At 57.0% G+C, this 12,558-nt stretch overlaps 1 protein-coding gene across 1 annotated transcript in view; it reads left to right on the top strand.

Moving 5' to 3' along the window:
* The first annotated feature begins 3,005 nt into the window (after positions 1-3,005).
* Positions 3,006-12,558, top strand: part of STK10 (serine/threonine kinase 10) — a 101,912-nt gene continuing 92,359 nt past the window's right edge. Inside the window, exon 1 of the mRNA XM_051843611.3 lies at positions 3,006-3,390. Coding sequence (XP_051699571.3) covers positions 3,235-3,390 — 156 coding nt within the window. The 5' untranslated portion in view covers positions 3,006-3,234. The remainder of the gene's footprint in view (positions 3,391-12,558) is intronic.

The raw sequence follows: 12,558 nt of genomic DNA, 5'->3' as shown, positions 1-12,558 counted from the left end.
GACCCAAAGAAACAAGGACATTTGTATATGTTTATGGTGGGACTCGAACTGGCGCCCGTCTGGGATGCTGGTGTTGCTATGCCACAGTCTCGGATCCTCATTTTTTTTGAAGTTTTATTTATTTGAAAGGCAGAGTGATGCACAGAGATCTTTTTATTTAAGAGGTAGAGTTAACAGAGAGAGGGAGAGACAGAAAGATCTTCCATCCACTGGCTCACTCCCCAGATGGCTGCAATGGCCAGAGCTGGGCCCATCGGAAGCCAGGAGCCAGGAGCTCCTTCCGGCTCTCTCATGTGGGTACCAGGTCCTAAGGACTTGAGTCATCCTCTGCTGCTTTCACAGCTCACTTGCAGGGAGCTGGATGGGAATTGGAGCAATCAGGACTCGAACCGGCGCCCGTATGGGATGCTGGCACTGCAGGCAGATGCTTAGCCTACTGGACCACATCGTTGGCCCCAGAAATCTTCCATCAGTGGTTTATTCCCCAAATGGCTACAACAACTGGGGCCAGGCCAAGTGAAGCCAGGAGCCTAGAACTCTGAGTCTCCCACGTGGGTGGCCGGAGCCCAAGGACTTGGGCCATTACCTGCTGCTTCCCAAGTGCATTAGCAGGAAGCTGGGTGGAAGCGAAGGTAGGATTCAAACCTAGGCACACTCATGCGGGATGGGATTGTCCCAAGTAGGGGCTTAATCTGCTTTACCACAAGGCCTGCCTCTTTCTTCTTTCTTTCTTTCTTTCTTTCTTTTTTTTTTTTTTTTTCATTTTATTTGAAAGACAGAGAAACAGATAACAGACCATCTGCTGGTTCACCCCCAAATGTGCACAATGGTCAAGGCTGGACCAAGTTGAAGACAAGGGCCAAAACTCCATCCAAGTCTCTCACGTGGGTGGCAGGGACCCAAATCTCAGAGCCATCACCAGTGCCTCCCAGGATACATTAGCAGGAAGCTTTCCTGGAAGCGGAGGAGCCAGGACTCCAAACAGGCACTTTGACACGAGTTGCAGGAGTTCCAAGTGGTGACCACCACTGTGCCAGATGCCCGCCCCTGTAAAAAAGTATTTATTTGAGGGGTGGTGGGGGCGGGAGGAGCACTTCCACTTCCATCCGCTGGTTTACTCCCCAAATGCCCTCAGCAGCTGGGGCTGGGCTGGTGTGAAGCTGGGAACCAGTCACTCAATTCAGGTCTTCCACATGGGTGGCAGAGATCCACCTGCTTGGAGCTGTTACTGCTGCCTCCCAGGGTCTGCATTAGCAGGAAGCTGGAATCAAGTACTGAGCAGGAATAGAACCCGCAGGCAGATGCAGGCGTTCCAAGTGGGGTCTTAACAGCTGGACAGGCCGGCGCCATGGCTCACTAAGCCAATCTTCTGCCTGCGGCACCAGCACCCCAGGTTCTAGTCCCGGTTGGGGAGCCGATTCTGTCCCAGTTGCTGCTTTCCAGTCCAGCTCTCTGCTGTGGCCTGGGAAGGCAGTGGAGGATGGCCCAAGTGCTTGGGCCCTGCACCCGCATGGGAGACCAGGATAAGCACCTGGCTCCTGGCTTTGGATCGGCGCAGCGCACTGCACCGGCCGTTTCGGCCACTTGGGGGGTGAACCAACGGAAGGAAGACCTTTCTCTCTGTCTCTCTCTCTCTCACTGTCTAACTCTGCCTGTCGGGGGGGGGGGGAACAGCTGGACAAAAAGCCTGTCTCCAGCTTTCATCTTTTGAAATTGGGAAATGAAGGGCTGGTGCTGTGGTGTAGAGGGTAAAACTGCTGCTTTCGGTGCTGGCATCCCATAAGGGCGCCAGTTTGAGTCCCGGCTGCTTCACTTTGGATCCAGCTCCCTGCTAATGCGCCTAGGAAAGCAGTGGAGGATGGCTCAACTCTTTGGGCCCCTGCACCCATGTTGGAGACCCAGAAGGAGCTCGTGGCTTCAGACCAGCCCAACTCCTGCAGTTGCGGCTATTTGGGGAGTGAACCAGCGGATGGAATAGCTCCCTATCTCTCTGTCTCTCCTTCCCCCCCACCTCTGTAACTCTGCCTTTCAAATTAAATATTTTTAAAAAACATTGGGAAATGAAGAATAAAGTTAATACGAAATGCAAGGGTAGTTCAAAAAGTGTGTGGAAAATGGAATCAAAGATGAATTTTGGTGCAAGAAAAAAATGAAATCCATGCATAGTTTTTTCATAATATGCACTTTCCATGAACTTTTTCTAAGACCATTCTTCGTGAATTTCAAAATGTTTTGCACTAAAATACTTACAATTTCGCTTTCCACCAACTTTTACAAATATGCCCCTACAACTGCAAGCCCATCAGAAAGCATGAGATAAATCACTCCAGAGTAGCGCTGCCTCCCAGCCCTCTCTAACCCAGGCAGGTTTATGGGTCGCGGTGGGGGCGCCCCCTGGGAAGCCGGAAAGGAGCCTGGAGAACGTGGCCACTGGGGAGGGACCGGGATGCAAGGGCGCGGCTCTACGCGCACTAGGAGGCAGCACCGCGCCGAGCAGCCCGCCTCGGTTCTCGCAGCCAGGGTGTGTGCCCTGGGGCCAGCGCCCGTGCCCGTTGGGCGTCCTCAGCTGAAAAGTGGGGGCTGCCAGCACAGCCTGGTAGGGGAGTTTCGGGGGCCATTCAGGAAGCTAAGGGGGTTCACTGTTTTGGCCCTGACAGCAATCAGTGGGCACTCTCGCAAGGCCGATTCGCTGTCCCTCTCGCTCCCACTAACATCTTGGGAGCTACGGGGCGCTTCTGGTGCGGACCTGGGACAGTCAGGCTCAGGGGTCCCCGAGCTCTCCAAAGCCCAGCCCGCAGCTCTCGGCACATGGTGCACAGGGACTACAGTTTCCAGAGTGCCCCGCGGCGACGGGCGGAGCCGGGAGCGCCCGCAGCCAATTAGGGGGTCTCCGGGCGCTGCCGGGGAGCGGCAGGTGGGGCCGGGTCCCCAGAACGAGTCCTGGGGCTCGCGGGCTGGGGTGGGCGGGGGCGCGGCGCGAGCGGGGCGGGCCCTTCAGGGGCGGCTCGGGGCACAGGACAGAGCGGGGGCGGGGACGCGGTCGCCTGCGCGGTTCCGGGTGCTCCAGCCGCGGCGCTGCCCAGGGCGCACTTGATCCCGGTCCGGCTGCCGGGAAGGACGGGTCTGGGGAGAACCCCCGAGCGCCGCGGCGTCCTCCAACCCTCTTCTTTGCGGCCGCCAGAGTCACCACCCGAGCCCGAGCCTGAGCCGGCGCCACCTCGCGCGCCCCGGGCCATGGCTTTCGCCAATTTCCGCCGCATCCTGCGCCTCTCCACCTTCGAGAAGAGAAAGTCCCGCGAATATGAGCACGTCCGCCGGGACCTGGACCCCAACGAGGTGTGGGAGATCGTGGGAGAGCTGGGCGACGGCGCCTTCGGCAAGGTTTACAAGGTGAGGGCGCTGGAGGTGGGTGGCCCGGAGCTCCGGAAGGAAGGGGCTCCGGCCCGGGACTGTACAGCCACAGCTCTGAAGGGCTCAGACGGCTGCCCGGCCCTGCGCTACGGCTCCGCGCCCCGGTGCGGGGACCCGTGCCTTGCCAGCTGAGTCTGTGCGCGCTGGACGCCGCTCCGGGGACGGCCACCGCCCGTGGTCCCAGCGTGGTCAGTTTGCGAGCACTTCCTGTGCTTCCCGCACGGCTCTGGGCGCTGCGGGGCGAGACAAAAGGGCGCTTCTGGGTCCTCAGCTTTGGAGAGGGCCCCCGAGACACCCTCGGTAAAACTGACACGAGGCGCGCTTCTCCAGAGGCCACAGGATGCTGCGGCGGCGGCGAGGCGATGGGGACTGGGAACAGCGTTGGGAGTTGGGGACACCCCTGACGATGAGCCAAAGCCAGATTCAGGGCCAGGGCGAGGTGTAGCGCCTAGAGTGAGGGGTGAGGCGGGAAAGGTGGCCTGGGGCTGGGCAGAGGAGGAAGGGCAGGGGCTGGTGCAGGCTGAGCTGCAGGGGACGCGTTTGATTCTGTAGGTGTGAGTCACACCCTAGGGAGTCTCCCAGTGTGCAGTCACCTCTCGCCTAGAGGAAGACGGGGCAGGGAGCTTCTGGGGAGGAGTGGGTGGGGCAGAGCTGATTAAATCTAGACACGTTTGCAACCGGGCTTGGTCTAGTTTCTGCTTCTGTGAGCCGGTTCTGGGTCGTGAGTTGTTTGGGGAACCCAGACACCTACAGCTGGAGTCACTCCTGCCCTAACCCCCCTTTCCCTTGGAAACCTTGATGCAGAGACTTAAGCTGGTGTGTACCTCCCCCTCGGGGGGGGGGGGGGCACACCTTCTTCCTAAGCCAGCCACCCCCTCCTTGGGGCTCCTGTAGCTTACAGAGCACTGCCCCCAGCTGCACCGCCCTCCCAGACTTTGCTGCCCCCCCCCCCCAGTGTGGTCTCTAGCCTAGTTACCAAGGGGCGGTCACCTGGAAGTTTGTCACACATCATGAACAGTCTCAGGTCCCACCCCAGGCGTACTGACAGAGGGCCTTTATTTTAACAAGATCCCAAACACATCAGGGTTCCAGAATCCCTGATCCTGAGGCTTACTGTCATCCGGGTGCCTCTTTTGTTACTTTCCTGCCTCCCCTCTGAGCCATTACTTCCTGTTATGAGGCCCGGGAACCCCCCATGGAATGCATGTCCTGTGGCTGGAGAGGCGGACTCTGCCACTCACTGTGGCTCTGGGACTGCCCTATGTGCTGCCCTTCTTGGCCGGAGGTTTGTGCACACATCTTTACTGAACGTACCTGTTCTTGTCTTTAAAAGCTTCATTTGTTGACTTGTAAGTATTTATTTACTTATTTGAAAGGCAGAGGGACACAGAGAGACCGTCCATCCCCTGCTTCACTCCTAAGTGGCTGTGATGGCTGGAGCTGGACCAGGCCCAAAGCCCAGAGTCCGCAGCCCCACCCTGGTCTCCCATGTGGGTTCAGTGGCCCAAACACTTGGGTCGTCCTCCATTGCCTTCCCAGGCGCACATCAGCAGGGATCTGGATCAGAATTGGAGCAGCAGGGACCCCGTCTGGCATTTTGACATAGGATGCCTGCCACAGTGGCCCCGAGGGCACATTGTTCCTTTACCCAGCCTCGAGGCTCTGCCTGGACACCTTGCCTGTGTCCTTGGGTGTCCTTGCCTGCCTCAGGCAGAGCCTGCTTGTGCGGAAGTGCTCGGACTCCGTGAGAGCCGCTGGACCCTGGCTCAGCACACCACAGGGTGCACCTGCTCCAGAGGGTCCTGTTGCTCGCAGTGATGGTGTTTGCACTGGGAGGTGCTTTCTTGTCCCTTCCCCCACAGCGTATCCTGCCTTCATATGTGTTTTTTTTTTTTTTTTTTTTTTTTTGGCTTAAACCTAAATGCAGAACTTTGCTTTCACGCGGCCAAGATTTCCCCTTGTCGTTTTCGGTTGTCGTTTCCGCTTGCTCTGGCCTGGTAAACCCCTGCACTGCTAGGCTGGGTGTTTCATAGAAAGGAGCCAATCTGATTCACAAGTCATTTGCCTTCTCCTGGTTCTCTGAAGAACATGGACCCTCTGATAAACGACAGTTCTCAAAGCCGGGAGCCGGCCTGCCGCAGCTTTCCCCCCGGCCTGTGCACCCATGATTTCTTCCTGAGACAAGCGAAAGCTACACTGAGAGAGCTGGGTGATGGCTGCATGTCTGGACATTTCCTTATACTGGCCACTTGGCCTTGGGGTGTGACCCTTGGATGTAACCCAACATCATGTATGTGCATGGAGACTGGGGCCCAGAAGGGAGAAGGGACCAGAACCCAAGGCTCTGGGCTTCGGTTGAATACTTTTCCTTTATTTATTTATTTAAAGACAGAGTTACAGAGAGAGGTAGAGTCAGGGAGAGAGAGGTTTTCCATCTGCTGGTTCACTCCCCAGATAGCCACAATGGCCGGAGCTGCACCGATCCGAAGCCAGGAGTCAGGAGCTTCTTCCGGGTCTCCACGTGGGTGCAGGGGCCCAAGGATTCGGCCATCTTCTACTGCTTTCCCAGGCCACAGCAGAGAGCTGGATCGGAAGTTGAGCAGCTGGGACTAGAACCGGCGCCCATATGGGATGCCGGCACTTCAGGCCAGGGCTTTAACCCACTGTGCCACAGCACCAGCCCTGAACACTTTTCCTTTAGTTGCCAACTAAGGAAGATCCATCTTGGACAGAGGTCACTGTCACCCAGGCTACCTGGGCTGGTGTTGCTTCCTTGGTCCCTTGAAGTTGAAGCAGATATTCCTGTTAGAAAAGATGCTGCCATGAGGACCAGGATTCCTGCCTGCTTTCTTGTTCCTGGGTCTGGTGGCCAAGGAAACACAAACCAGAAATCCTGTACAGTTTTTTTTTTTTTTTTTTACATTTTATTTATTTTTTGAGAGGTAGAATTACAGATAGAGAGAGGGAGAGACAGAGAGAGAGGTCTTCCATCTTTTGGCTCACTCCCCAAATGGCTACAACGGCCAATCCAAAGCCAGGAGCCTTGAGCTTCTTCTGGGTCTCCCAGGTGCAGGGACCCAAGGACTTGGGCCATCTTCTGCTGCTTTCCCAGGCACAGCAGAGAGCTGGATTGGAAGAGGAGCAACCGGGAATAGAACCCGTGTCCGTATGGGATGCTGGTGCCGCAGGCAGAAGCTTAGCCCACTACCCCACAGCTCTCCCCACCCCACCCCCCCTTGTTGATTTTGGTGACTGGGACTGGATTCCATTTGCAGTGGCTCTGGGGAGGGCAGTTGGTCTAGGGGGGTGGGGAGGCGGGTGGTTGCCAGCCCCATCCTTTGCTGCTGTCCTCAAAACAGGGGTTTCTTCCAGCAGCGCAGGTGTGGCGAGTCTTCCTGAGAATTGCTGGGTTTCCCGATGAGAGCCTTAGCATGCGGGGGCCCAGGATACCAGGCCGCTTTCCCCCTTGTCTCCCTGCCAAGCCCTTGTCTGTCCATAGGGAGTAAGAGGAGGACAGGCTGGGTGCAGTGCAGGGTCTGGGGCCTTCTTGCACAGTCCCCACGCCATGGCAAATTGATTTGAAAAGGAAATCATTTCTAGTCCATTCCTGGACCACAAAGCAAAGTTCACAAGCTATATGGCTTCAAAATTCTTTTAAGTTTTGTTATGATTTTGTTGTTAATTTGAGAGACGGACAGACAGATGGGGCGGGCATTTGGCACAGCGGTTACGGTGCTCTTGTGGTTTCCTTAGCTGTAGTGGAGTGCCTGGCCCCGCTTCCAATTCCAGCTTCTGCTGATGTGCACCCTGGGAGGCAGTAGTAGTTGAGTCCTTGCCACCCGTGTTGGACACCCAAATGGAATTCTGGGCTCCTGGTTTCAGCTTGGTCCTGCCCTGGCTGTTGTGGACATCTGGGGACAGGCAAGACAGATGGCAAGCGAGGGCTCCCATCTGTGCAATACTCAGAGACTCCATCAGTGACACATGTGAAGAAAAACAAAAGATTGGAAGGAAGAAAGCCAGTAGTGCAGTTTCGTAGATAAGACAATACATAGGACACCTGACCTTGAAAGAGACCTGCAGTGCTCTGGTGGGCGTGGTGCTGGGGTGGGGGCCGGTTGCCTCTTGTGAAGCAAGCTTGTGAAAGGAGGGGCGTGTGACGGCAGGTGGGTGCCTGGACACGGAGAAGCAGCTTTGGACAGCTCTTGCCGTGTTTCAAGTTACTTTTCAAGCTAGACTCCCAGAAGGGAATTGCCAGGTCAGAGAGGGTGAGGGTGGTGTGTGAAGTGAAATGAGCTAAGCTGAGACAGGCGCCTGTGCCTGAATCCTTGGGGACCCCGAGCGAGCGAGGAGGGCCTTGACAGCTGCTGGGCAGACCTCAGGTGCCCTCAGAGCTGTGCCGGCTCTGCGGTGACATCCCCTCCTCCCTGCCTTGTGCGACGCTGCAGCCCAGGGTGGAGGAGCTGAGAACCTTAGCAGGCTCCCCGCCCCCTCCTGGGGCCAGGCCTCCTCTCCCTGGCCCTCCTCTCCTGCCTAATAGTCCCAGAGCCTGGGTTTCCGCTTCTGCTGGGGGCTGCCTCTGGGGGCTGCCGAAGGTCTCCTGTCCTCCCCTCCTCCTCTTCCTTCTCCTCCTCCTCCGGAAAGAGATCTGCCCCCAGGCAGTAACCTTATTTCCGCTCAGCCTAGTATTTTTAAACCCCAGCCAATGCTATTGTCAGTGGATTCCTCACTGGTCCCCAAACCAACACTGGTCCCCAAACCAAGGTGGCATGTACTTCCTGGGGATGACGCCTGGCCCCCGGGTCTGCCTGGGTACCAAGCTGGGCCTGCAGAGCTGCTGGGCTGACTTTGGTCAGGCCGTGCTGGGACTTTTTCTGGCTGGTTGCAAAGTAGACCAGGGTGAAAGGAACTAAGCCAAAAGAACTCCTGCCTCCCACTAGGACCTGTCCAGTCCCCTGGCCTCATGAGGTTACTGGACTGGGGGACAATCCTCAGGGGCTGTACCGCCACCCCCCAGAGTCCCCAGAACAGCCCACGGTGGCCACTCACAGGCCCAGCTGCTGCCGAGGGCAGTAGGGCAGGCTGGTGGTTAAGGGGAGAGACTCGGGGTCGGTAGGATCTGGGCCCCATTCTTTCCCTGTTTGAATCCCAAGCTGGTGACTTCCTGGCAGCCTCAGCGCAGGTCTGTAAGAAGCAGGTGGCTCAGGGCTGGGGGGAGCTAAGTCACTGAAGCTTTCACACCTGCTCCCCAGCTCAGGAAATGAAGATGGCTTGTTATTGCTGATGCTCTTGGTATCCAGTGGAGAAGGTGCTGGCCGGTGACTGCTACTTAGCAGGAGGCAAGGCAGGCAGACTTCAGTGTTTGTGGCTCAGCCCTGCACCAGGGCTTCCCCACCTTGACCCTGTGACATGGCAAGGGATGATTATTGGTTGTGGGGGTGTCCTGGGCATAGTAGGGTGTTCAGCAGCAGCCCTGGCTTCTGCTCCCTCCCCTCTGCCTCCTGTCAAATGTCCCCAGATATAGCCATGTGCCCCCACTGGCAGCAGGGAGAGGGGGTGGAATCAAAGAGGTTGAGAACCACTGCCCCACAAGGTGAGCAGACCTTGGTTCAGTTGCTGAATGGTGCAGCTGCCCCTCCGTGCCCTGGGGGATTGGCTTCAGGACCCCCTGCAGGAACCAGCACCCAGGGGTGCTCAGGTCCCTGCTGTAGAATGAGGAACGTTTGCACAGAGGCTGCACACACCCTCCTGTATACTTTAAATCATCTCTAGATGACTGGTAATGCCTCATACAATGTCAGTGCTGTGTAAATAGTTATACCATATTGTTTAGGGAATAATGACGGGAAAAATGTGCATTGGAATATTTTCAATCTGGAGTTGGCTGAATCCACGGATGTGGAACCCAGGGACGCTCTGTGTTTGTTCACTGACTGCGTCAGGCCTGTGGGTGTGTGATGGTGGACTTGGGACTTGCATCGAGGTGTACTGGGTAATCCTGGCTGTCCCATTTTTGTAGCTGTGCACTGGCAGGCCAGGGGCTTCTCTCCAGTGCCCCCTCCCTCCTGGAGCTCTTGGGAGAATGAGGGGCATCACTTGCTGGTGCCAAAGCCATGGCAGGCACTCAGGACAGCCTCGACCTCCCCTGTGGGTCTCAGGCCTGGTGGGGGAGGCCTGGTGGCTGACGTGACAGTTGTGGAGCCACCACCCTCGGCCACTGGGGAGCCACTGGTGGGGCAGGCTGGGTGGTGATGAGAAGGTGGAGAGGAAGATGGGCAGCCCAAGGGTGCCCAGTGCTGGTTCTTGAGCCTGGTGTGGCCCAAGTGTGAGTAAGCGTGGCTCCCATGGTGGCTGAAGCACACTGGAATCAGCTGCTGGCGTTTCGAGGTCAGGAGACTTCATGTGAAAGCCCCAGTGGCTGTCTTTTTGGAAGCCTCAGAGCAGCTGTCCCTGTGTTCCCACACAGCCACATCTGGGACTGAGGCCGGCCCTGTCCGGTGGGAATGTGATGCGAGCCACATTGTCCTCACAGCTTTTCTTTCTTTCTTTTTCTTTTTCTTTTCTTTTTCTTTTTTTTTTTTTGACAGGCAGAGTGGACAGTGAGAAAGAGAGACAGAGAGAAAGGTCTTCCTTTGCCGTTGGTTCACCCTCCAACGGCCGCCGCGGCCGGCGCGCTGCGGCCGGCGCACCGCGCTGATCCAATGGCAGGATCCAGGTGCTTCTCCTGGTCTCCCATGGGGTGCAGGGTCCAAGCACCTGGGCCATCCTCCACTGCACTCCCTGGCCACAGCAGAGAGCTGGCCTGGAAGAGGGGCAACTGGGACAGAATCCGGCACCCCGACCGGGACTAGAACCCGGTGTGCCGGCGCCGCTAGGCGGAGGATTAGCCTAGTGAGCCGTGGCGCCGGCCTTCACAGCTTTTCTGGTTTCCTCGTTCAAACGAGCAGAAAGGGAAGAAATGAATTTACTAGTACCTCGTTTCTGCACATCGTTTCATAGACCGCGAGAGGGATCTGATACTCGTTTTGCACACCGAGTCTCTTAAATCCAGTGTGTGCTTTGCACTTACCCCAGTCCAGCCAAGCCACGAGGCACACGCTCCGCACTGACACACGGCAGAGTGATTTCCATGTTGGGCAGTGCGGATGTGGCTTCCCCTGCTTGCTGCCTTCCCCCTGCCTTCTCTGCCCATTTCTGTGGCCTCCACAGGCCCAGGAGCTGGGTATGGCTGGGGGGGAGTAGGGGTGGGATGCTGGCCAGGTCAGGGCTAGATCTAGAATAGCATTTGGGAGCTTTTTTGTTTGTTTTAAGATTTATTTATTTGAAAGGCAGATTTACAGAGAGAGGGAGAGACAGAGAGAGAGATCTTCATCTGCTGGTTCACTCCCCAAATTGGGCCAGGCCAAAGCCAGCAGCCAGGAGCTTCTTCCCAGTCTCCCATCTGGGTATAGGGGCCCAAGCACTTGGGCCATCTTCTGCTGCTTTCCCAGTGCATAAACAGGGAGCTGGATCTGAAATGGAGCAGCTGGGACTTGAACTGGTACCCATATGGGATTCCAGTGCTGCATGGCAGGTGGCTTAACCTGCTGCGCCAAAAGTGCCGGCCCCCAAGGGGCTGTCTTAATCCATCTGGGCAGCAGTAACAAAACCCCATTGAATGGGAGCTTGTAAGCAGCCAGGTTGTTAGGTTGTTGCCCAGAGCTTAGGAGTCCAAGGTCAAGGTGCCCACAGGTCTGGTGTCTGCTGAGGGCTCGATCTCTCACGGTGCTCCCCTCTCACTGTGCCCTCCTCAGTGGAAAGAACAGCATGTGCCTGAGGCCTGTTTTGTAAGGGCACTAATCCCTTCCATGAAGATCTTCACCTCCCCAAATGCTGCCCCTCCTGATGTTAACTTGGAGATTAGGCTCTCCACCTGTGAATTGCTGGGGCGGGGTGGGGTGGGGGGAACGCAGACTTGCAAACCATGACAGGCCAAGCTAAGATGGGTCTTGCATTCTAAGTCAGCAGTTTATGGAATGCCTGTCCAGGGCCTGACCAGACCAGCCTGTGTCGTGTTAGAAGTTTTCTTTGGGGCCGGCGCCGTGGCTCAATAGGCTGATTCTCTGCCTAGCGGCGCCGGCACACCGGGTTCTAGTCCCTGTCGGGGCGCCGGATTCTGTCCCGGTTGCCCCTCTTCCAGGCCAGCTCTCTGCTATGGCCCGGGAGTGCAGTGGAGGATGGCCCAAGTGCTTGGGCCCTGCACCCCATGGGAGACCAGGAGAAGCACCTGGCTCCTGCCATCGGATCAGTGCAGTGCGCCGGCCGCGGCGGCCATTGGAGGGTGAACCAACGGCAAAGGAAGACCTTTCTGTCTCTCTCTCTCTCACACTGTCCACTCTGCCTGTAAAATAAAAAAAAAAAAAAAGAAGTTCTCTTTGGATGAAGAGGCCATGGCAAGAGAGAGGGGCAGTGACTTGCCCAAGGCTGCACAACTGGTGGATGCCAGAGCCAGGGTTCTGGCTGCCCATGGCCCAGGGGCAGCAGGGCAGGATCAGAGTGGCCACTCCCTGATGACTGAAGCAGGCAGGGGAGGGAGGCTGTGGGTGGGGCCCAGTCCTAGCCCAGGGCAGGGAAGTGAGGGAGGCCAGGCCTCTGGCCTGAGCAGGTATCAGGTGGGAGGCACAGAAGATTTTAGGGGGCTAAGACAGAGGGGTCCAGAGGAGGAGAAGAGCGGAGAGCCTGGGCGCCAGGGACGGGAGATGATAAAGGGAGCTGGGTGGACTCCTGCTGTTCAAGCCTGGCTCTGCCTTCTTGCAGGTGGTGGGACCTTGAGAAAACTCTCTGCCTCCGTTTCTTTAGCTGAAAAGTGATCTTGATGGTACAGGAAGGTGAAATGAGACAACTCGTAGGAACTCCTTGGTCCAGGACACTAGAAAAACCTGAACAAGGGCTACCCATGGGGGTTGTTGATTGAGGGCCGGGTGTTGGGGCACAGTGGGCTAAGCCACCGTTTGTGATGCCCACATGAGCACCGGTTTGAATCCTGACTCCTCCACTACTGATCCAGCTCCCTGCTAATGCGCCTGGGAAGGCATGGTAGATGGCCGAAGCCCTTCAGTCCCTGCCACCCCCGTGGGAGACCAGGATGCAGTTCCTGGCTCCTTGCTT

This window comes from Oryctolagus cuniculus, chromosome 6 (assembly GCF_051225735.1).
Source record: "Oryctolagus cuniculus isolate XC-2025 breed Fujian yellow rabbit chromosome 6, ASM5122573v1, whole genome shotgun sequence".
NCBI lineage: Eukaryota > Metazoa > Chordata > Mammalia > Lagomorpha > Leporidae > Oryctolagus > Oryctolagus cuniculus.
This window is presented reverse-complemented; position numbering and strand designations above follow the sequence as displayed.